This window comes from Penicillium griseofulvum, assembly GCF_001561935.1.
Source record: "Penicillium griseofulvum strain PG3 chromosome Unknown contig_84, whole genome shotgun sequence".
In the NCBI taxonomy this organism is placed as follows: Eukaryota; Fungi; Ascomycota; class Eurotiomycetes; order Eurotiales; family Aspergillaceae; genus Penicillium; species Penicillium griseofulvum.
Genome location: NW_024467475.1, coordinates 158742 through 182225, shown reverse-complemented (window position 1 = coordinate 182225; position 23484 = coordinate 158742). Strand labels below are relative to the sequence as shown.

Genomic DNA, 23484 nt, shown 5'->3' with positions numbered 1-23484 from the left:
CGATAATGGATCTAAGACTTGCTGACTAGCTTCACTAGCCACAGTGTTTACCGCCACAGTGGCAGTACAGTGGCACATTACAGTGGCGGTGTATCCCGTGCGCGGCCATGTCTGCATTTTGTCCTTCTCCACTGAAATGCAGCCAGATAGGGAATGTTTACTTTTTTTTTCTTCTATAGTCATCAGATAGAATTATTCTTTTTACATATGTAGATATCAACAATTATAGGATTTTAACATGAAATCCCACTAGTAAAGATTGGTACAATACTGGGGGGAAACGAAAAAAACTAGGGGGCTGCTCACATGTTGTCCTCCACAGCCGCCGTTGATCTGGCCTCAAGGTGGACCTGAACGCTTTCGTCCATTTGTGTTCACTTCTGTTCTTGTCTTTCAACATCCTGTTTTTCTTTTCTTTCTTACTCTCTCTTCAACAGCCTTTTTTTTTTTCTTTAATCTCTTATCTCCCTGTCATGGGGCCTTTTTCCTCATTGTTACACGATCATTAATTGGTGTGGTGCCTGAAGCCTTTGAACGGTTGACAGCTCGAGGCCGAAAGCAGCTCTCGACAGCCACTCGTCCATTGAACCCTGAGAAGCCTCTCATTAACGATTTAAACCATAACTAAACTACACGCAATTCTCCTATCGTTTCCCCTCGGCATCTCGACTCCCGCGCCGTTCTCCTGAACCGCTGACGTCGTTTAACACCTGTATCGAAACAAGATGGGTCAGAAAGCGAAAGATACACTGGCCGTACGGCCGCAAAGCCGTGGTAGGCGCTCGCCCAGCCGGTCGCCCAAACCCAAGAGCCGCAAGCCTTTGGCAGTCCCTCGGACGTACGCCTCGGATGGAGTGAAGAACAATGATATCTTCAAACTCCCCAGCTCGGACTATAAGCTCATTGTTCTGGTGACTCTGATAGCCGCGGCTGTTCGTCTATTCAGAATTTATCAACCCACCAGCGTGGTCTTCGATGAAGTCCAGTACGTTCTCGGCTGACCTTGTGTTATAAATCGAAATAAAAACAAACAGACACTAATGATTCGTTGTTGAACAGCTTCGGTGGATTTGCTTCCAAATACATCAAGGGAAGGTTCTTTATGGATGTGCACCCCCCGCTGGCTAAACTGCTGCTTACTCTGGCTGGCTGGCTGGCTGGTTTTGACGGAAACTTCGACTTCAAGGATATTGGCAAGGATTATTTGGAGCCCGGTGTTCCCTATGTGGCAATGCGCATGCTCCCAGCCATCCTGGGTGTTTTGACTGTCCCATTGATGTTCCTCACCCTGAAAGTTACCGGGTGCCGAACTTCGACTTCACTACTAGGTGCCGGTCTTGTTATCTTTGACAACGCCTTGGTCACTCAGTCTCGTCTGATTCTGCTTGACTCTCCATTGATTTTCTTCACTGCCCTGACAGCTTTGGCGTTTAACTGTTTCACCAACCAACAAGAGCTCGGACCGACCCATGCCTTCCGCGGTCCATGGTGGTTCTGGCTGGTGTGTACCGGTCTTTCTCTTGGCGCCACCCTGAGCGTGAAGTGGGTTGGTCTGTTCACTATGGCTTGGGTTGGATCTCTCACGGCTCTCCAGTTGTGGGTACTATTGGGTGATTCTAAAAATGTCACACCGGTATGTGTTTCCAGATTCAGATCAAGCCGTATTTTATGCTAACCAGAGGATTGTTGCAGCGTTTGTGGCTCAAGCATTTCTTTGCCCGGGTCTTCTGCCTCATTGTCATTCCCATGGGCTTCTACCTTGCCATGTTTGCCATTCACTTTGCATGCTTGGTTAACCCCGGAGAAGGTGACGGCTTCATGTCATCGGAATTCCAGGCAACTTTGAACTCAAAGTCTATGCAAGATGTTCCCGCAGATGTCTCCTTTGGATCTCGAGTCAGCCTCCGCCATCTGAACACGCAGGGCGGCTATCTGCACTCCCACCCTCACATGTACCCAACGGGTAGCAAGCAACAGCAAATCACGCTCTACCCTCACAAGGACGAAAACAACTTGTTCCTCTTGGAGAACTCAAGTCAGCCTCTTGGACCATATGGACAGGTCGAAGGCCCGTTCGCTTGGGATAACTTGACTGCTCCTGGTTTCGTTGAGGATGGTTCGACTATCAGACTTTACCACGTCATCACTCACCGAAGAATTCACTCGCATGATGAGCGCCCTCCAGTGACAGAGGCCGACTGGCAGTATGAGGTCTCTGCCTACGGGTACGAAGGTTTCCCTGGTGATGCCAACGACCTATGGAGGGTCGAGATTGTTAAATCCATGTCCGAGACTCCTGAATCGAAGAAGCGCCTGCGGACCATCCAGTCCAAGTTCAAGCTGGTGCATGTCATGACTGGCTGTGTCCTGTTCTCCCACAAGGTCAAGCTTCCGGACTGGGGATATGAGCAGCAGGAAGTGACGTGTGCAAAGGGTGGTACTCTTCCCAATAGCGTTTGGTATATCGAGTCCAACCAGCACCCTGCTATGGCCCCAGACGCCGAGCGAGTCAACTACCGGAACCCCGGCTTCTTGGGCAAGTTCTGGGAATTGCAGAAGGTTATGTGGACCACCAACGCAGGCTTGGTTGAATCCCACGCCTGGGATTCTCGTCCGCCCTCCTGGCCCACCCTCCTTCGTGGTATCAACTTCTGGGGCAAAGATAACCGCCAAATCTACCTCCTCGGAAACCCGCTCACTTGGTGGTCGAGCACTCTTGCCATTGGAATCTATCTCATTTTCAAGGCTCTCTCCATCGTTCGGTGGCAGCGAAGCTGCGGTGACTACAAGCACGCTTCGTTCAAGCGCTTTGACTACGAGGTTGGCACCAGCGTTTTAGGCTGGTTCTTCCACTACTTCCCGTTCTACCTCATGGCGCGCCAGCTGTTCTTGCACCACTATCTTCCCGCTCTTTACTTTGCTATCATGGTTCTATGCCAAGAACTTGATTTCCTCACAAACCGAATTAAGAGCCTCGGGCTTGCGTCGAAGCCCCTAATCGGCAAGGCTCTAATGGCAATCTTCCTGGGTCTCAGCGTTGTTGTGTTCACCCTCTACGCTCCACTCGTGTATGGCAACCCCTGGACTAGGGATGCCTGCAACCAGGTGAAGCTTCTCGGATCCTGGGATTTCGACTGCACCACCTTCCACAACGACGTAAGTGTTCCGGAATGGAGACCACCTCGAAGAGGTTATTGAACGAATCGACTTTCGAGACCACGACTAACATTGACTTTTAAATGCCACTAGTTGAGCCAATATATCACTCAATATGTGCCAAACGTGACACCTGTGGCTGCCCCTACAACCGTAGCCCAAGCACCACCCCCACCGCCACCAGTCCAGGCCCAAGAGCCTGCACATGAGGCTGCAAATGAGCCTGCAAATGAGCCTGTAGATGAAGCTGCCCAAGCCTCAGACCCGGCGGCCGTCACAGAGCCCAAGATCAAAGGCTCCATGGCGCGTGTTGAGTACCGCGATCAGAACGGCAAAGTCCTTGATGAGAACCTGGTAGCCTCTCTCCGAGCAGAAGGTAAGGTGAAGTTTGAGACTCGCTATGAACCTGGTCCGCCTATGGAGAATGCCCACGATGTCCCCGTCGTCGATGGCCAGCTCGCGCCCCCGCACCCGGATGTGCAAGGCCAGAATCCTGAGACTGGCAGCGCTCCCGCGGACTCCGTGGCCCCCGAGAGCCCGGCGTCTGTGGCTGGTGACAACGAGCGCTCTGTCGAGCAGTCTAGCTCCATGGAGGCTAAGCCTGCCAGTGAGGGCAATGAGGCCACTAAATAGTGGTCGTGTGGAAGATAAAGTGTAAGAGGAGAGCGGATTCTGCCATGTATAATGAGACTCCATAGAGTACTTGTCTATTTCTCTATTAGCTTTTTCTTTCGTGTTGCTATAATTGACACTGATATCTGCAGATTCTGGGCTATATATATCGTAACACCAAATGTAGTTGGCGATCTTTTATTTTAACCTTTATGCAACTGGTTTGTTAGATGATTCCACATAGATTGTTAATTCAACATTATAACCAAGCCGGCAGGATACGGATGTAACGCAAGATAGAGACCTATTCCCGATTGACTCTTTATCTGAATACGGATACTATGCACAAATCTCTTGCTATCCAAATGGCAAGTTCACGCAGTCCTCTCCCCGATCTTAGTGTACAGCAGCCGGCCGCAAGAAACGGTGGTTCGCTTCATTCAACTTCTTAAGGTACTTCTTTGGGCTAGTCAATAGCCATCTAGTAGTCCCATTCCTCCTTGCCGTACTTGTTGAATCTCTCGTGGAGATCCTATTAGAAAGAAACTAATGTCAGCATTTCCCTCCAGAACAGCCAATGCGATCACACCACACACATAGCACTCCGAACTATGTTCTGGAGCAATCCCATGTATGGCATAAAATGAAAAGGTCCAGGGAACTCATACCTCGGGCAGGGTGACATTGGGAACAATGACAGTGTTCATGGCGCTGGGAGCAGCGCGGAGGGGCTGGCTCTTGTCACCGTGAGGGTGGTACTGGTACTTGTAGACCTTGCCATCCTCGGACTCGCCATGCCAGGGCATAGCGCTCTCGCCAATGCGAACGTTGCTCTCAGAGTTCACGGAGGTGGGCTTGCGGCCGAAGTACCTATATTCTCGCGAATACCGAATTGATTAGCGACCGTGCTCCTTGCTTTCTATTGTATGTGTATGCGCCATTGAGGGTTCTAGGTAGATCGAGCAAAATCCCGAAGAAATGCTGATACGTCACAATGGCGCAAATGGGGCGAAATTGGGCATGAGGCATTGTAGGGCAATTTCGGGAGGGATGCTCACCATCCGGCAATCAGGAAAGCACCCGACATGACACCGAGAAGGACCTAAAAGCACAATAATTAGAACAAAAGCTCTGGCGTTGTTCAATGGCTTTGTGGGATCCGTACATAGAGCTCGGGATCACGCTTGGGGGCCTTGTCGAGGCTGGCCTCCTCGACCTTGGAAGAGCCGAAGCGGCGCGGGGGAGCGCGGAGGAGGGACTGGCGGGTCAGAGCCCGGCGGGTAGCCAGAGCAGCAATTGAGGACATGGTTGCAGCAATTTGAGCGTGCGTTGGAAGCAGAATTCGTGGGTGGAGAACTGTAGACGGGGTAGTGGGAGAGAATCATGAACATCGAATGATGTTGCCGGCATATCAGGTGACGCTGACTCATCACCGGTTCAAGCAATCTGGGTCCAAACTTTCGAGCTTCCTGTTGGTTGATATTCAGTGGCTCGAATGATTCGATTTGCTGATATACGATCATCTCGGTGATTTCTGTGATGTAATCGGTCTTTACTATTTGTTTGGTCTCTCTATCGTTGTTTATGCCAGTGGTATGTTGTTCCGGTTTTCTCCATCAGGGGCTCTGCATCTTGGCCCGGGCTTTGCGGCGCGTTTGTCAGTGGAACTCAGCATTGAAATTAAGACTAATGGAACTATAGGACCTTGATTGATCCATTTATTCACTTTCACTCATCGGACCTTGTCTCGGCTCTATCGTCACTCCTTTTTCTGCTCTGCTCGCTACTCGCCGTATCCCTTGATATTAGCTGCCTTATACCGCGATTCGCTTCCATCCCTTCGTCATTGCCAATTAGGAACGCAATATGATAGCGCGCATTTCTATCTAGCCAATTGTTAATATTCACATTCTCCCACGGCGATGGAAAACTCCGCAGATCGTCCGAACACTGGCGAGACAAACCAGGGCTCGGCACCGCAACATGTACTAGGGATTCCTCGCCCTCCCTCCGTGGGCGGAATTTCATCCCGACTGACAGATGATGATGGAGAGCGAACACAATCTTACACATCAGCGCATCCTCCCCTCCAGTCGCAGCCCTCTGTTTCCAGACGTGGTCCGCCTCCAACACGGAACTCCATCAATGCGCCTAGCCATGTGACCAGTAGACCTGGTAGCTCGGGGAGTCGACTGAGTAGAACACATATCCCGTCCCTGACGGCACAGGGGTTTTTTCGACCCATGAGCTCCCAACGATTGCAGGCACATCGAGGAACACGCCCTGTGACTAAAGGGACGGTTTCATCCACCGACGACTGGACAGAACATGGAAGCCAGAACCGGACGAGCTTGATCTCTAATAGCACAGTCCCGCAAGGATCTATGCCTCCGGCTGATATGGAAGTTCCTCCTTCTCGAGGAACAGAGTTCACAGATCCTATCATTCCAGACCGCAACACCTCCAACGCTAGCCCCACCGGTAACACAACGATCCGGAGTCTGGGTGAAAGCGTCCGACTTCTGCGGGATCGAGATCAAAAGGAGAAGCCCCCCCGTCTCAACCTGGGTGCCAACTATACAGGGCATGCCGTGCAGGATACGCCGCCAAAATCACCCCTGTCATTCCTATCATTGCAAAATAGAGGTGCAGGACATGGCCAAGATTCTCGGGCTCATCAAGGCCACGAACATCTCTCCTCCGCTGGCTCCTCTCCGGGTCCTCTTGATGTGAAAAAGCCCCCTCTACCAAAGTCGAATTTGGGCAAAAATTACGAGTACTTTCTCGGCAACACACTCTTCTGCGGCGGAGGGCGGTTCCAAAACTCGAGAGACAAGCCTGTCAATATCGCAACTGGGCTTTTACTCGTTGTACCCTCGGCATTATTCTTTGCCTTCTCGTATGTGAACTCATTTGATATGACCATCGGGCCCATTGCTAACTCTCGAAATTAGGGCTCCCTGGCTGTGGCATAATATCTCTCCTGCCATTCCCATAGTGTTTGCTTACATTTTCTACGTGTGTTTCTCGTCATTTGTGCATGCCTCCGTGGTCGATCCTGGAGTAAGTGACTCTCTGTCTTTATTGGGTTTCGTGGTTGCTAACATGACAATCTTAGATTATGCCTCGAAATGTACATCCTATGCCTCAGCCAGAGTCTTCGGATGACCCCCTGGCGCTTGGTCCGCCCACAAATGACTGGGTTATGGTCAAGCTTGCTACTTCAGATGTAGCTGCTATGGACGTGCCTGTGAAATACTGCAAGACATGTAATATTTGGCGGCCGCCTCGCTGCTATCACTGCCGCGTCTGCAACAACTGTGTCGAAACCCTCGACCATCACTGCGTGTGGCTCAACAATTGTGTTGGTCGCCGCAACTATCGCTATTTCTTTACTTTCGTTAGCTCCTGCACTCTCTTGTCTCTCTTTTTGATCGGTGCCAGTCTGGCACATATCTTGGTCTACATGTCTCAGGAAAGCGTATCATTCGGGGCTGCAATCTCCAAATGGAGAGTCCCATGGGCCATGGTGATATATGGCCTGGTTGCATTGCCATACCCTACATCGCTTTGGGCATATCATCTCTTCCTAGTTGGCCGTGGCGAAACTACCCGGGAATATCTCAATTCGCACAAATTTGCAAAGACTGACCGACATCGACCGTTCACCCAAGGAAATATCCTTAAGAATTGGATTGCTGTTCTTGGGCGTCCCCGACCCCCTACCTACATGCAATTCAAGCAACGATATGAAGACGGCGATCAACGCTTGGATTCACAAAAGCGCAAGTATCGCGTCCCGGATGTTGAGTCCCAAGGCATTGAGATGCAACATGTTGGTCCCCAACAGGATTAAATACAAAAAGTCATTTTTTGCCTGTCGGCCTTGTTTCGACGGCTACGATCTGTGAAGATGATATATATGATTTCCTGTTTTGTTTTCTTTTCTTTCCACCTATTCCTATTCTTACTAAGATCCCTTCACATCCGTGGACAGCATCTATCACATTTCTAATCATTACATTACACATACCCTTCTTGTCGCCATCTCTCTCTGTTTCGATTTGCCCTAGCGCAGCCATACTTCTATCTTTCTACTGATCTATCATGATCGATTTCTTATTCCGTTATGTCCTGTTGTGACTACATACCTGGGAATGGGCAACCCTATCCAGAAACAGCCTTTTCTTTTTCATATTATATTGGGACTACATATTCACCTTTACGTGGACCTTTGATATCATGTGTATACCACAGCTAGAATAATCCATATATCCCACATCCCAGACGTAGAATCTCCCATGTTCATGTGGGGGCGAGAGAGTGAGGGATTTTGGCATTCCGCCAGGGCCCAAGATCTACGATACATAGTAAGCAGCGGGTGCTTGCTTTCCCCTTCTCCCTTGCTTTTTCATTCTTTTCATTGGATTAGTACTCGTGTAGTTCGGGAAATTCTACGATTGGAGTGTTCGAAAGTGTTGTTGCACGCGTCAGACCCTCGCCCTAAATTGATAAGAAGCGCGCGGGAAGCTGATCCTCTTTGATCCGGCATCTTCCCCTGATATTTCTCCATCCCAGCCCGACCACACGCGCCAGTTGTTCTACATCGATAGAGAAAGGGCGGTTCCACGTGGAATTGTCCTTCCTTTTATCTTATCCCCTCGAAAATGGCGCCACGAACGTCCCGATCAATCGCGTCCGCAGCTCCCGACACCCAGGTTCGCGAGCCTACCGATGACAATATGAGCCTCGACGTGCCAGAACAACTCTTGACGCCCGAGAACAGCCGCTCAGAAACCTCAAGCAACAACGAGAATGCGCTGGCCGACGAAAAACCCGTAGGACGGCGAAGGTCAACGCGGGTTGCACGCGCATCGTTGCCGGCAGATGAACCACTAAACGACACACCTGAGAACGAGGAACCCGCGTCCTCATCTAGCGAGGCCTATGTCGACAGCCTTGCCAAAGCAAAAAGATCGCACTCTTCGCTACGCCACAGTATTGCTGTGATGGAATCTTCCTTGTGGAGCGGTACTCCAATCGACGATGATACTGTGGCCGATGACACTATGGCCCCCGATACACCGGTCTCAAAGTCTTCCCAGGACTTACAATCCGAGGATATGAATATGAATCTCCAGCAGCGGACGCTGCGAAAGCGTGCGGGGAAGGCATTGGCTGAAGACGAAGGAACAGCCACGGCTGAGCTGGCCCCATCACGACCTTCTCTTCGCAAATCTCTACGACGGTCAGGCCGTTTCAGTCTGATGGATAAGGCTTCAGATCTAGTCGACCGGGCCAGCAGTATATTGGGAAAACGCACAAGAGGCCTAAACGACAAGGATCTTGGCCGGCGCGCTAGTCTTCGCCCTCGCAATATTGCCCCGTCGACAGACGAGACGGCCAAAGAGCCTGTGTCAAAGAAGCGTCGAGTATCTGAGAGCGACTTGTCCAAGCTTCAAGACGAGGATAGTCCTGAATCAGTGGAACCGTCTGTACCTGCTTCGCCGCGACCTAGGCGTAAGGTATGGTTGACACATGGCCTCTATACAGGACAAGAACCTTCGGACTCTCCCCCTAAGCAGCGTAGGAGTAAAAATTCGAAGAAAACTGGAACCGGTCCTATGCATCGCACCATCCTTCCCATGCCGATGTTCAAGGGCGCCCGCCTTTTGAAGACTGGACGGGACTTCCAGCTGCCGTTTGATATCTTCTCGCCACTACCACCTGGTCAGCCTAAACCCGATGAGTGGCGCAAGACTAACAAGAGTGAGTTACATATCGTATATCTATGTCATATCATGAAGTAAGCGCTAACATGCCGTCCAGATGTCTTTGTTGGTGATGCCGGAAGTTTCTGGAAAGCGAACAAAAACCTCGAGCTGTCCACCTGCATGTGTACGGAAGACACTGGCTGTGATGATAACTGTCAGAACCGCTATATGTTCTATGAGTGTGACAACGGTAACTGCAGGCTAGGCCCCGAGTGCGGTAACCGAAATTTCGAGGGCCTGAAGCACCGAACCAAGGCCGGAGGCAAGTATAACATTGGAGTCGAAGTCATCAAGACAGCAGATCGCGGATATGGCGTCCGCAGCAATCGTTCCTTTGAGCCCAATCAGATTATTGTGGAGTATACGGGCGAGATCATCACCCAGCTTGAGTGTGAGAGGAGGATGAGGACAGTATACAAAAACAATGATGTATGTGCCCTTTATCGCTCTTGGTGCTTTACTATTTATTAACTTCATCCACCAGTGTTACTATCTCATGTATTTTGATCAGAATATGATCATTGATGCTACTCGCGGGTCTATTGCTCGCTTTGTTAACCATGCCTGTGAGCCAAACTGCCGTATGGAGAAATGGACTGTCGCTGGCAAGCCACGCATGGCACTTTTCGCTGGAGATCGAGGAGTGTCGACGGGGGAGGAATTGAGCTATGACTACAATTTTGAGTGAGTCTATGCATATCAAGCCACTTGACGATGTGCTAATACTATATCAGTCCTTACTCTAACAAGAATGTTCAACAATGCCGCTGTGGATCAGCAAACTGTCGAGGCTTCCTTGGTCCACGGCTGAAAGAGAAGCAGCAACGTGCTAAAGAACTCGAGAAACGGAAGTCTGAAGGAACCCCAAAGAAGGCATCTCCAAAAAAGGTCATTGGCAAAAAACGAAAGGTCTCAGAAGAACCTGAGAGTGACGACTCTCGCCAAGGCAAAAAGCGCAAGACAATCAAGTCCAAGGCTAAGGCCAGCGTGAAAAAGGCCATGGCTACCGTTCGTGGGAAGAAGACAACCAAGACAACGGCAAAGGGCAAAGCCACTGCCGTCAAGTCGAAGACAAACGTCAAACTACCAACCATCAAAGCCACAGGCCGGATCAAGGCTACTGTCCGTGCTCCTCGATCTAACAAGAAAGCCAAGGAAACCCCGGCTTCTCCCAAGAAGACAACATCCCAGCTCAAGCGGCCTTCTGCTGAGACTAAGAAGCAGATTCTCGCTGCTGCTTCCAAAGGCTCCGGGACTTCTCCTCGCAAACCTGCGAAGAAACCCCCCTCCAAGAGCCCCATTAAGGCCAAGAAGGCCACCCCCAAGGCTAAAAGCACCAAAGGGAGCTTTGGCAAGGGAGTCAAGAGTGCTGCTCGGCGTGTTATGAAATCGGTCAAGGGAGCAAAGAACTGATAACTTCCGGTCAAGCTACGGTTGTTACCTCGTCTTTATGGGCTTTTCTGGACTTCGCTCGAAAGAACCGAATTATTGCCGCGACAGCCCATCTTTTTGTGACAATATCAGGTCTATCAACAGCTGAGAAGTAAACTTTTGAATCCCTTCGGCTTCTATTCTCTTGTTGACCTCGACGCTTTTATGACCTCTTGGTCCATTCTTTCTATTCTACTTGATAATTTTTCCCCCTCGGTAATCTTTTATTCTTTCTACTTTTGGCTAAAGATTCTTGTTTTGGCAAATTACCTCCGTGTACGACATCCCCCATTCCCCCTGAGATGGCGTTCTTCCCCCCACCGCCCCCCCTTTTATATTTTCTATTTTCGTTTGCATTTTATTTTTACTGTGGCTTCATGATTTGATATATGCGTCATGGTTATGAAAGTGAGAGATTGCTCTGAGTTTTGGTGATATAGGGTAGATGCCTCTTAAATTCAACATGGGTTTCCCTGGAATTCCTAGTGTAGATTAAGTCCATGTATCTCCAATAAAGACTTGGTTTATATATTCCAAGGTGACCTACGTTATACCCAGTGTAGAGACTTCACATACTTGATCATCAAACCAAATCTATTGGCAACTTGAAACTATCTAAGCCAGGGGAATCCATAAAAAAAAGCCTAATAAAAGCCAGTACATTCTTTTCATGTACGGCAAAACATAATCGAAACAAGCATCACGCAACTTTATAGAAAATTTACTGACGCTCCAGGAAACCCTGGCTCTCCAGAATGAGAATGATCTCGTGCACAATGCTGCGAACACTCTGCTTGGAGAAGTCCACAACGAGATCAGCCTTCTCAGGTGCCTCATAGGGGTCATCGACACCAGTGAAGCCCTTGATCTCACCACGACGAGCAGCAGCGTAGATGCCGCGCTTATCGGATGTCTCACAGTGCTCGAGGGGAGTGGCGACGTGGACCAAGAAGAAGGAACCAGCCTGGGAGACGGCGTCACGCGCGAACTTGCGGGACTCCTCGTAGGGAGCAATGGGGGCAGCGATGACGGCGGCACCGGCACGGGTAAGCTCGGTGGCCACAAAGGCAATGCGCTGGATGTTGGTGTGGCGGTCCTCGCGGGTGAAGCCCAACTCGGAGGAGAGCTCGTGGCGGACAGTGTCACCCAGCAACAGGGAGACGGAGCGACCACCCTGCTGGTTCAGAGTCACCTGCAAAGCACGCGCGATGGCGTCCTTGCCGGAGTTCATGTAACCAGTCAGGAAGATGGTGAAACCCTGGGTGGCGCGAGGGGGGTTGGACTCGCGCAGAATCTTGACAACCTCCGGGTAGGAGAACCACTCGGGGATGTGGGCGCCGGAGCGCAGACGACGGCGGAGCTCGGTACCGGAGATGTTGAGGGTCTTCACGCCAGCAGGGACCTGGTCGACGGGGCGGTACTCATCGGTGTCGGGGAGGTAGGTAACCATTTGGAATTCCACAACCTCGATTCCGAGCTCGGTCTTGTACTTCTCGACAGCGTGCTGGGCATCGTAGGGGCCGTAGAAATCCTCGCCCTTGGAGTTGGAACCAGGACCGGCGTGGTCACGACCGACAATGAAGTGGGTGGCACCATGATTCTTGCGGATGATGGCGTGCCAGATGGCCTCACGGGGACCACCCATACGCATGGCCAAACCGAGGAGACCCAGGACGGCCATGCCGTTGGGGTAGCGGGGAAGGAGAGCCTCATAGGCGCGGACACGGGTGAAGTGGTCAATGTCACCGGGCTTGGTGAGACCGACGACGGGGTGAATCAGGACATTGGCCTGGCGGGAACGAGCCGCGCGGACAGTCAGCTCACGGTGAGCACGGTGCATAGGGTTACGAGTCTGGAAGGCGACGACGCGGGACCAGCCCAGTTTGTCGAAGTGGACGCGCAACTCTGCGGGGGTGTCTGTGCATATTTGTTAGGCAGATTCAAGTGTGGATGGGAGAATTGAACATACAGCGGAGGGCGACATAGTCGTAGTGGTTCAGCTTGTTCACGGCCTCAATCTTGCCACCAATGTAAAACTCCTCGACGGACTTGTTCAAGTACACGATAGCCGGGTGCTCTGGATCACCGCCGAAGACGAGCTTAGCCTCTTTAGTCCTAAATTAGAGGAGACACCACGTCAGCGAGCCCCACTATAGAACCACATCGACTCATTGGGTAAAGATTCGAGGCGTTTTGACATCAAACAACCGAAATAAAGATAAAACAAGGCATCCAGGGATACAAAATAAGGATCGACAGTGCGACCCATTTTGAACGTCAAATTGAGAGAAACCAAGGAAACTCACTTGTCGGGGCGGTAAATGTCATCAATGGTAAGAATAGCCAAGTTACGGTCGTCACGGAAATCACGCAGGGTGATGCGGGAACCGGCCTGGAGCTTCTTCTCGTCGATAACCTTCTGGCTGGCATCGAGGGTAATGGGCATAGAGAACACATTGCCATCGGCAAGGCGGTTGTCCTCACAGACGCTATGCAGATTGTCAGCTGCCGCTGTTATAGGTGTTCGTCTAGAATGAGGGATTTCTCATTCCAATGAGATCATGCGTGTCACACACATACCGGTCGTAGTCTGCCTGGTTCATGAAACCTGCACAAGAGATTAGTTATTGCCCCTCTATGCACATGTCAAGAAAAAGAACATTTAAATCTGTCAAAAATGAACAATTGCACTTACCCTCTAGAGGAGAGAAACCTCCGTTCATAATCAACTCGAGATCACACAGCTGGCGCTCAGTGAGCACTACAGCGGGGAGAGTCTCGGCCTCAGCAGCGAGCTCGACCTGGCGGGGAGCATCACGAGCAAGAAGGTCCTTGAGGACACCACCATGGGGGGCGTTGGCCATAATGAATATAAATTGGCAAAAGAAATAAAAGGTAAAAGAAAGAATGTAGAAAAGAAGAGGAAGAAGCGTTGCTTATCAAGAAATTTCCATCTGGAGGGGGAATTGCACCATCCACATAGTCGTCAACAAGTGGGGACAGTGGAAGTCTTGGCTTTGGATTTCCATCGAGGGGGTTTTTTTTGTTTTTGATATTTTCATTATATTAGATACATTAGGGCTATTACATATATATTTCAAGCATATATAAAAGGGAGAAAAAAAATTACATAGTTTCATTATTATTAGTTATAATTTGTTATGATATATCTGAATCTTAGGATTATGGCTAATGTATGTTGTATGTTGTATATTGTACTCTGTACTCTGTAGGGATTTTCAAGTTCCAGATTTTCAGATCTTCAGGGGTAAATAGACGATCTCTTTTTAAGATCTTCATAGACATTTGATTCTAATCAACTTCTATACATTGAATACAACTTCAATTATATGTTGTATAGTATAACGCTATACAATGAAATCTAAAAACGTCTTAGCCTCAACGCCACATCTGCAGAGGCTAGGGTCATGTGACGTAGCACGTCACCTCCGCGCGGAATCACGACATTGTTCCAACTCAGGAAATGATCGACAGATATAAAATACTTCGATTACATAAGGAATTTCTTGATCCAGGTTGGAACCTTGGAAGGTTCCAGGCCTCTTATATTGTTGAATACCCCATATATAATTAAATTAACTCCTGGTATGAACACCCTATATACACTCTGTCCTACATATTGTCACTCAGCCTTCACCGTGCTATTGGGAAGCGTGATGGTCAATTTCTCAAAATCCACATCAAACGATCCCACCCTCATAGATGGATGAGTCGTGTTCGCATAGGAATCGAGCAGGTATCCTTGGATGTCCTCCTCCGAGGATAGAGCCGAGTCAAGGGAACCTGTCTTCTGCAGAATATATAACACCGCAATCCGAGAGAACCCAACAACATGCTCGGGGACACCGGTGGCAGTGGACTTAGACGCATTTGCCTCAGTGGAAGTGGATTGAATACCGACGTTGGTGGAGCTGCTCGTTGCTAACTCGGTTTGAGTGGGTTTGGGTGTAGCCGTAGCTGACTCGTTTGCCCCCGAGTCATCGTATAGGATACCGTTCATAGTGGCCTCGGAACGGACAGCTAGGACTGGTGTTGGGTCGCTTGTAGGGACGGATGGGACCGAGTCGGCTATCAGTTGTACAGATCGGCGAGCCTTATTTGTGTTCTCACTTGTGACATCGCTGAAAGCCACGAGCGCGTTCTCGGTCTTGCAGGAGACGTCGTTCATGCTGAAGAGAGCCATGATCGTGACCGGGTCGAGGGTGATGCCGAATTTCTCCTTGGATTGCTCGAACAGAGCAGGGAGTGCACTGCCCATAGTCGCGTTCGATCCGTTATCTATCAGCGCGGTGGTGCAGCTACCATCGCCCGCAATATTGCATTGTGAGCCAGTATAACCGTTCGAACAAACGCATGAGCACTCGGTGCCCCCTGAGACGCTCACGCCTCCGTTCTCACAAGGGTTCTTTTCGGCGCAGGTTGAGTTTGCTTTCTCGCGAGGCACGGCGACAAGGAACACAGGGAGAAGAACCGCGAGGATGACGACAATGAAGAGTGCGATGCAGATGAGTATGAAGATTTTCCGAGGCATTCCACAGCACATCTTCCTACGTCGGGGGGCATTCGGGTCGTCGTCACTGGAGTTAAGTTGCTCAACATTACGCAAGTTCGAGCGTCCAAAGAAAACGGGCCATGAGGCGCGGCCTTCAGGCGTGGCCAAACCAGGCGGGGGGAACGAGGCGAGCATATCCGATATAGAGCCGGAGTTGCGTTTTCGGCTCCCTAAACACACACACTAGTTAGTACTATGTCTGGATTCCACAAAGTGATCTGGATTCGAAAGACTCACCTTTCCCAGCCCTAAACTCTGCCTCGCCACCACCGGCCAGATCAGCTCGGCTGGCAGTTCTCCCATGATCTAGGTTCGTTGCGAGCTTTGTCGCCCTTCGGATCAAATCAGTTAGGCTGGAAAGGCTCCCACGAGCCTCTGCATCCCGCAATGCATGCATATTCAGAGCAGGAGGCTTGCGACCGCCAGGCCTGTTGTCACTCATCGTTGGTGCAGCTTGAGGTAGGTCTCCAAAGGCCTCGAGCTCTTTCTCGAGCCGTGCTTCGGAGGGCGAGTCGTACTGCTGCATAACGGGAGGCTTTTCAGGGTCCGGGCCTTCTAGTGATTCATTCGATGCTGTAGAAGTAGACGACTTTCGTAATCGACTTGGTGGATAGGGCATCTGACTTGCAGCTCCCATTCCCAAAGATCGTGCTACTGTGCCCTTGGTGGACTCCTCCGGGGTGGGTGCTGGCATGTCTACGACAGAAACAGGATTAGACTTGAGGATAGTACGCATCGTCGGCTTTCCTCGCTTTCCGATACTGGCATTTCGAACAAGCCTCGTATCATCCTCTTGCAAGCCCGGTGAGCGCTGGTCATCGTCAGAATCAATGTCGAGATATGCTCCTAGAATCTCAGATTCAGCAGGACCGGATCCCCAACTCGAGGGGATGGCTCGGCTCGATGCGACGGAGCATTTTGTTAAGCGAGAGTCGGCAAATTCTTCTGGAATAGGCGAAACAGATGATTGACGACCCCGAGGCCGACGCACATTGGGCGGTGCCACCAGACCTGCAGTCCGGCTTCTGGGGTCATCCGGGGAAAGACCGGATTCAATCGGAACAGTAGGCGGAAATCGGGGTACATCGGGGACAGACGGTGTCGACGAAGCCACAGACTGTCTGAACAAATCATCCGTTGCAATCGATATTCGAGGAGTCATGTCGATTGTGCTGGCGGGACTGGCAGGGGCATCATTTATCGGCCGGCGCGACTGCGCTAGTGGAGGCGGCTGAAGTTGTGAGAAGGAGCGAGGAGGTCTTTGGTTCGGATCCAATCTCTTTTCTGGGACTTGCCCATTCCGTTCCGAGTAAATAGACTGGATTTCACTGGGATGAGGTGGTCTCCGTGGCGGAGGACCGCGGGGAGGACCACGCGGAGGAAAATACCCAGGACGTTGATTGCTCGGGTTTGATGGGAGGCCCGAATCAGGAAGAGGCCATTGTGATTGATTGGGGATATTGCCGGGGACAGGCGGATGTCTCATCTGCTGGGGTGGCGAGGCTCGTTCTGGACGCACGCCGGCATCCAGCATCTGTCTGGCCCGCTTGACGGATCCCTTCCTGTTAGGCTCCCCAGAGGGCCCGGAGCTTGGTAAGTCTGTGTTCATTGGAGAGTCGTCTGGTCGAAAGAAGACTAAATAGAATGTCGGGGTGGATGCCCTTGTATAGTTTGCGAGAAGTTAGGGCTTGGTATCAAGCGTGGTGTGGTGCAACTGCAGTCCAAAAGAGAGATTTTATCTCTCAAGTATCGAGTAATAGGAATGAATGGTCTCGATACTTTGACCTAGTTTAAAAAGAATGAAAAGAGATCGAAGGATTCAAACGAAAGAAAGGGTGTCCAGTATCTACAAAGTCGTAGAAAGTGGATAACGCAAACGATCTAGAAAGACAAGATCCACAGGATCGAAGATCGTAAAAGAATGTAAAGGGCATTCAATGCCACTGTATATACAACATAGTTAGAGATAGTTCTAAATCAAGTTTTGCAAGACCTACCGTTCAAAAAGGGGAGAAAACGAGAGGAACGAAGCGCTAGTATCAAACTGGCGTTCAAGGCTAGACGGATTAGTCTCAGTCTTTTGACACACACAGACACCTGGGTCAACTTACAAAAAAAGGGGAGAGCCTCAAGCTGTGAAGTTGGGAAAAAGGAGAGAAGAAATGCCCCTTCACATGGTTCCTTGACATGGATAGTCCACTCAAACGGGAAGTAGATTAATACGAAAAACTTCATTGACTATTAGTCCTGTAATCTAAGACAGTACTCCGCACTCCGTACTTTTATATAATACTTTCCTGACTCTATTACATTAGATATCAAATCCCTATTCTGATGAGTATAGATCTTCTTAAGTACTTGATATATAGTTGTTCAATATCTTTTATAAAAAAGAAAAAAAAAAAAAAAGAGAAAGAGAAAGGTCAAGTCCTCGATGTGAGACCAAATTAAACGAATCACATCTCGATATCAGCGGGGTTGGACTTAGCCCCGGACGCTAACGTCTCATATTAATTCTCCTTTTTAGCAATTTGAAACAATTCTTGCTTATTATACTCCATACTCCGTATGTGAATAGTTAAGGGATTTAATCCAATGCTAATAACTATTTATACTGAAAACTTTAACCCTAGCTATATTGGCCCCTTTAAAAAATAATAATGTCCGGAGTATTATACAATTATGGTATTTCTCCAATCTGGGCTTTGACCCCCCATGTACAGTTCGGGGATGTGGAAGATATAGCCAATTTGATCCAATTTAAAGATTTATATTGTATGATTCCCAATTTTCACATCTGGTTACACAGGGGCTCCTTGGGATCTCAGGAATATAACTGCGACTTGTCAACATGGACCTTACGATTGGCAATGTTGGGACAAGATCACGGACTAGTTGCGCTTGCATCGGAAGATTCTGTTTCCAGCCGAGCCCGTAATTGGCCGATCTGCCGTTCCAGGGCTCGCATTTCGACCGTTGTACTAGCTAAATCTGGCACCTGATTGTCTATTGCATTTGCGAAACAGTCTTGCGCCCTCCGCAGCGACTGAGGGACCAATATTCCATACCAATGAATTGGATCGGCAGAGCGAAACTTCTTGGGGATGGCCATTGTTTTTTTAACCCGTTCATTTTCCGCAGTGTCAGAGGGTTGTAAGTTAGCCATCTCGGCCGGGCTAATTTTCTCGGTCTCGGAGGCCTCGGGCCCATCTAGGACCGTAGAGGCTTTGGTTTCATTGTTCCCATCGGCTTCCGGTGGATGACTAGGTGTGGTTTTGACGGAGAATGTGTATTCAGAATCAGGCGCACGGATATACTCTTTCTCTTGTGGATTGGGGTTTTCCGCGTCTCGTTCAGATTGGATTGCTCTGTCAATTTCGATTAGTTAACAAGTGTCAGTAATTCAATGACATCGGGTGAAGTTACATCTTTCTCGTTGCTTTCATGCGATCATCGTAAAAATCAGGACCATAGCGACGGCCAGGACTGGAGAAATTGGCCTGAGCGAGAGCAAAAAACCCCTACATTGTCTCAGCATATTTCAACCATCATGATCACACAAAGTCATACCGAAGACAGCTGTTCTGCCAAGCATGAATGTAATTTCTGCTGCCGATCAAGCAGGTGCAAGTATTGCTCCAGAAGTGTATCCAAGCATTGGACCGAATCCTCCAAAGCTACTGGCTTCACCTTCACTTCAGGTGCCTCCGAGCTCTGTCGTGACGCTGGTGGCGTGGGTATTTGAGTCATGGAGAGATCAAACACTCAAAAGGAATTACTTCAATTATGTGAACATGCAGATATGCAAATATCTGCGAAAAGTCGAGTTGAATAAATTGGAGCTTGAGATACAAAGAGATACAGAAGAAACGTGGAGCAAAGGAGCTCGGCCCCGGTAACTCCGTCATTCGTCTCCGAACCCAAAAGAATTTCCCACTTCTGTGCTTCTTCTCTCTCTCTCTCTCTCTCTTGCATACTCCAACCCACTATACATCTTCAATAAGAGCCTGCTACGAGAGATAATTTATCGGTCGCAGTGTGATTCGATTTTCCCGGATCTTTGACCCTTGCAAGATTGAACCGCCACCTTGGATTGCGTCTTTGATACGAGTCATTGCGCCCAACGTACGTGAACTGCAGGATACATCTCGACCATTGCACGAATCGTCGCTCTAACCTAGCGATATTTAGGCTGACTTTTTGCCGCGTCGTATCGATCGCGCAGCCACGGCTTCGGTGATAACCTGGGGTTGACCAAGCAGTCTTGCACCGCACATCTTCAGCTTTTTGACTTTTATTACCATTCGCATCATATCCCAGTCCTTATTCATATCAGCTACCATGTCTGTCGCGTCCTTGCATCGTGAGACTGCCTTCCAGGCACGATCTTTGGTATGTCTTGTCTCTATATGCGCTTCACCTCATGCGTTTTATGCTTAATACATCAAACTAACTGCGGGGTTTCCCCCTTTACTTTCTAGTTCCGCTCCCTTCTGCGCTATTCTGGGCAGTTTTCCAACTACAACTTCCGCGAATACGCTCGTCGGAAGACAAGGGATTCGTTCCGCGAACACCAAAACGTCACAGAGGAACGCCGGGTACAGGAACTGATCCAAGAGGGACTTCAAAGCTTGCGCTTGCTGAAGGTCAGTTGTATCACATGGCTTCGGGGGTGAAACTCGATGGCAGGATCTATTTTCAACGGATATTGAAAGTCGAGTATCGCCTTGCAAATCTGCCATACAACTCATTGAATGGGATAATTATACTGACATGATTACAGAGACAAACGGTCATCAGCCAGTTCTTCCAGTTGGACAAGTTGGTGGTGGAAGGCCAGAAGACAGTGGGTCATATCTTGATTTAGGTCTATCAATTGATACTCACATCTTCAAAGGGAAAGGAAACTGGGAACCATGGAGGTATTGTTCGCCAGAAGGACACTGGGTAAGTTTGAAGCTGCCTATTTTCTTTTGCATATGCTAATCTGTAATAGTTGGGATTAATTGAATGGAAACTTGTATTCCATTTTTGTTTTAACTTGCCAATGTTGCTGGTGGACTAATTAAACACCTCATTTTCTGTATTTATACACTCAGCGCTGCAACTGTAGCTATTTTTTTATGCACCAGAAACACCCCATTCCTCTCTTGAATTACAATATAAGTTGAAAACTGCATTGCTTCATATCAATTGAGGCACAATGTAGATGCTATACTATGTTTTTAATAAGGACGTATATCACGTGATGTCTCTTTACAGTCTGTAGCATCGCAACGCGACAGAGTGCTCCGCTACCACCCACTCACTCCACCACATTCCGTCACAGAATCCTCCTTGAGAGGTCCTCGCAAGGTCACAACCCTTCCTGATCGCACCTGTCTTTGAATCGGCATAGGGGCATCTGCCAACCATGCCTTCCACTGTACGTTTTAACTTACCCCGTGGTCATCTATCTTATCTAGCCCCGACCTACTTGCCTAGTCATCTCAATCATACTAGATCATAAAATGCCTGAATTAGCTAGCTAAATTATATCACAGTTCAGAGCCTCGCGCTCAGGGCGACACCTCGATGGTGCCCCAAACCGTACCCGCACCGGCCAAATCGATCACGATGTCTTTGAGGGATTGCCAGTGCGTCGCTGGTCCCGACAGCAGCACACCTTCTCTCAAGCGCCCAAGCCTGATGACTCGGAATTTGGTGTTCAAGGTCCAAGCGGAGGACCAACGCTACCAGAGCTCCCCATGCCGAGGGACAGCCAGCTCTTGCCGCCAATCAGTCGCGCACTCCTTCGTGCAGCCCGTGCTGGATGTGTCCATATCCGCCAAGGCACTCGAGCAGCTGATGATGAGGAGAAAAGCGTGGCGGATGCCGAAGACTCAGCCTCGGCATCTCACATGGTCGATCGGAGCTTTACAACTCGCAAATGGATGACACTTCCCAAACACCTCGAGCCTGCGGAGGTGGAGTTTTTGGCAAAGAGGCGACCTGGTCTTCAATCCCTTTATGGTGCCACTGCTGGTACAGATGGAAGCTCTTCGGGGCCCATGAGGAGGACGAAGTTCAAGAAAGTTGATCCTGAAACAGGCAATATCTCTATCTACGAGGCATGGGTGCCCGAGGGCCATCGCATCGAAGGAGAGATCACTGGCGACTTACAGACGATTGCCGAGCAGAGCCAAGTGTCTGTGAAGCCCGAGGCGCCTGCACCTGGAACAGTCGTCGAGGGGGTCGGCATTGTGAATGCTGAGGGTGTTGTTGTCGCGGAGGCTGGATCAGCAGCTGTAATGACACCTCCAAAGCGACGTCCACCTCCACCTAAACGAAAGGGCAAGGGCATTGGAAAGGGTCGGAAGAAGAAGGTCATGTTTGCGCCTGGCGAAGGAGCTGATGCCGCGACAGTACATGGAGGTGGTCCCGCTAGTGGCAATGGGGAGGGAGGCGTCAATAGAGAAGGCCAGCAGCATGCTTCGCACATTGACCAAGCTGGTCAGGATGAAGATGATGAAGACGGCGACGAGGGCGACGAGAGCGACGACGGTGACGATTCCATGATGGACGCGAAGACTCCTGATACCCCTCAGCCTCTGTCTGGCGCAGAGTCTGTGGATCAGCCTTCATTCGAAACTCCCGTCTCGCAGTCAGTTGATGTTGAGATGTCAGATGCCGTTCCTGAAAGCCAGCCTCCTGCCCCCGAGATCTCTTCATTAAGCGAAAAGGAGAAGCAAAACCAGCCGACCGATTCAGGTGCATCCCAGCCTGAAAAGACCCCAGAGGTGAATTTCGGTGCCCTGACTTCTAATGTTCCCTCAGAGAAAGCCGAGGTTACCGGTTTGAATGAGAAGCCTGTCATTTCGGAGTACGACAAGACCCCTACTTCTCCCACTAGAACTGCCGCAACTACAGGTGAACCCATCGAGCCTTCAGCTAGAGTGAGCACGGCTCAAACCTCAGATACCAAGGTGCAAGGGGAAGAAGAAGCCATAGAGCCGATGTCTAACCTTGCACCAAAGGAAGAACCTGCTCTCACAAGCCAGCAGGATAACGGCATTGCTCTGCCAACTGCCAGCCCCGATAAATCCCCAGAAATCCCAGTAGCACTACCTCCGACCCAATCGCATCCACTGGAGCACCCAGAACCCGGGCAGACCGCAGTGTCAACCGATGCTTTGGCTGAGACTCGAGAATCTCAAAATATTCCATACGAGTCCGTTTCCCATCCCGCCACGCAAGAAAAACCCCCGGTAGCTATCGAGCGCGAACAATCCACCCCCTCCGACCCTTCTGGGCCCGGTCTACACCCGGAAGAAGCAAAAGATGTTGAGATGGGAGACGCCCCTGCACTAGAAGAAAGCCAATTGCTGGATGCACAGCCTCCCGCAAACCAAGACTTTCCTCAAGCACTACCAACCGCAGATAATCAACTGCCCAAGCCCACTACAGCTGCCGCAGACCCCAATCTACTAGAGAAACCAACACCCACCGCAGACGAAGGAACAGAAGCGGCAATCGCCACGAGTGTCCCTGACCAGAGTGTCATCACCGAAGCAGAGACGCGCGAAGACTCTCGGTCTAGGGAAGCTAAGGAAGCCAACGATGAACTCGAGCAGCACCCAGATCCAATTGCACATTCGTTGGAGTCTACGTGAACCGCATCTGAGGTTTCTCTTTTTCCTCGGCAACCTAATGTACGATGAATGGCATTTGGTTTTTGTCTATTGCCCTATTGGTTTGTGCTTTTATATTTGTGGACAGGCGTATGGCTTTTTAGGATGATGGATCATCGTGCATCATAGTGTAGCACTACATAGTTTTATGCTTCAATTGGTACTTTTTTTTCTCTCGAATTCACTCCGTTGATTCATGCTTTCTATATCCCAAGGGGCTTTTGTGTAACGGGCATTTATCATACGGATGTCATGTACGAGGCTACAA

General features: G+C 49.9%; 9 protein-coding genes across 9 annotated transcripts; 5 read left to right on the top strand and 4 right to left on the bottom strand.

Moving 5' to 3' along the window:
- Positions 1-725: 725 nt before the first annotated feature.
- Positions 726-3789, top strand: pmt1 (protein mannosyltransferase 1; the record flags this gene model as incomplete). The annotated part of the gene is made up of 4 exons (XM_040792331.1): positions 726-985; positions 1060-1633; positions 1693-3156; positions 3250-3789. The coding sequence occupies 4 exons, from the start codon at positions 726-728 to the stop codon at positions 3787-3789; spliced, it is 2838 nt and encodes a 945-aa protein (XP_040644298.1).
- Positions 3790-4249: 460 nt separating this feature from the next.
- Positions 4250-5074, bottom strand: PGRI_046170 (uncharacterized protein; the record flags this gene model as incomplete). Its single annotated transcript, XM_040792330.1, has 4 exons — positions 4250-4300; positions 4437-4638; positions 4827-4870; positions 4934-5074. The coding sequence occupies 4 exons, from the start codon at positions 5072-5074 to the stop codon at positions 4250-4252; spliced, it is 438 nt and encodes a 145-aa protein (XP_040644297.1).
- Positions 5075-5690: 616 nt separating this feature from the next.
- Positions 5691-7624, top strand: erf2 (palmitoyltransferase ERF2; the record flags this gene model as incomplete). Its single annotated transcript, XM_040792329.1, has 3 exons — positions 5691-6667; positions 6723-6831; positions 6887-7624. The coding sequence occupies 3 exons, from the start codon at positions 5691-5693 to the stop codon at positions 7622-7624; spliced, it is 1824 nt and encodes a 607-aa protein (XP_040644296.1).
- An 811-nt stretch (positions 7625-8435) lies between these two features.
- PGRI_046150 (putative histone-lysine N-methyltransferase (Ash1)) lies at positions 8436-10955 on the top strand (the record flags this gene model as incomplete). Its single annotated transcript, XM_040792328.1, has 4 exons — positions 8436-9537; positions 9598-9971; positions 10027-10226; positions 10277-10955. The coding sequence occupies 4 exons, from the start codon at positions 8436-8438 to the stop codon at positions 10953-10955; spliced, it is 2355 nt and encodes a 784-aa protein (XP_040644295.1).
- A 739-nt stretch (positions 10956-11694) lies between these two features.
- sC (sulfate adenylyltransferase) lies at positions 11695-13837 on the bottom strand (the record flags this gene model as incomplete). Its single annotated transcript, XM_040792327.1, has 5 exons — positions 11695-12890; positions 12943-13088; positions 13280-13462; positions 13554-13581; positions 13669-13837. 5 exons carry the CDS (start codon positions 13835-13837, stop codon positions 11695-11697), a joined length of 1722 nt encoding a protein of 573 aa, XP_040644294.1.
- A 779-nt stretch (positions 13838-14616) lies between these two features.
- Positions 14617-17155, bottom strand: PGRI_046130 (uncharacterized protein; the record flags this gene model as incomplete). Its single annotated transcript, XM_040792326.1, has 2 exons — positions 14617-15716; positions 15784-17155. The coding sequence occupies 2 exons, from the start codon at positions 17153-17155 to the stop codon at positions 14617-14619; spliced, it is 2472 nt and encodes an 823-aa protein (XP_040644293.1).
- A 1275-nt stretch (positions 17156-18430) lies between these two features.
- On the bottom strand, positions 18431-19296 carry PGRI_046120 (uncharacterized protein; the record flags this gene model as incomplete). Its single annotated transcript, XM_040792325.1, has 3 exons — positions 18431-18914; positions 18973-19067; positions 19117-19296. The coding sequence occupies 3 exons, from the start codon at positions 19294-19296 to the stop codon at positions 18431-18433; spliced, it is 759 nt and encodes a 252-aa protein (XP_040644292.1).
- Positions 19297-19887: 591 nt separating this feature from the next.
- Positions 19888-20552, top strand: PGRI_046110 (LYR motif-containing protein; the record flags this gene model as incomplete). The annotated part of the gene is made up of 5 exons (XM_040792324.1): positions 19888-19938; positions 20058-20192; positions 20330-20392; positions 20444-20493; positions 20543-20552. 5 exons carry the CDS (start codon positions 19888-19890, stop codon positions 20550-20552), a joined length of 309 nt encoding a protein of 102 aa, XP_040644291.1.
- Positions 20553-20959: 407 nt separating this feature from the next.
- Positions 20960-23198, top strand: PGRI_046100 (uncharacterized protein; the record flags this gene model as incomplete). The annotated part of the gene is made up of 2 exons (XM_040792323.1): positions 20960-20971; positions 21090-23198. 2 exons carry the CDS (start codon positions 20960-20962, stop codon positions 23196-23198), a joined length of 2121 nt encoding a protein of 706 aa, XP_040644290.1.
- Positions 23199-23484: the final 286 nt, after the last annotated feature.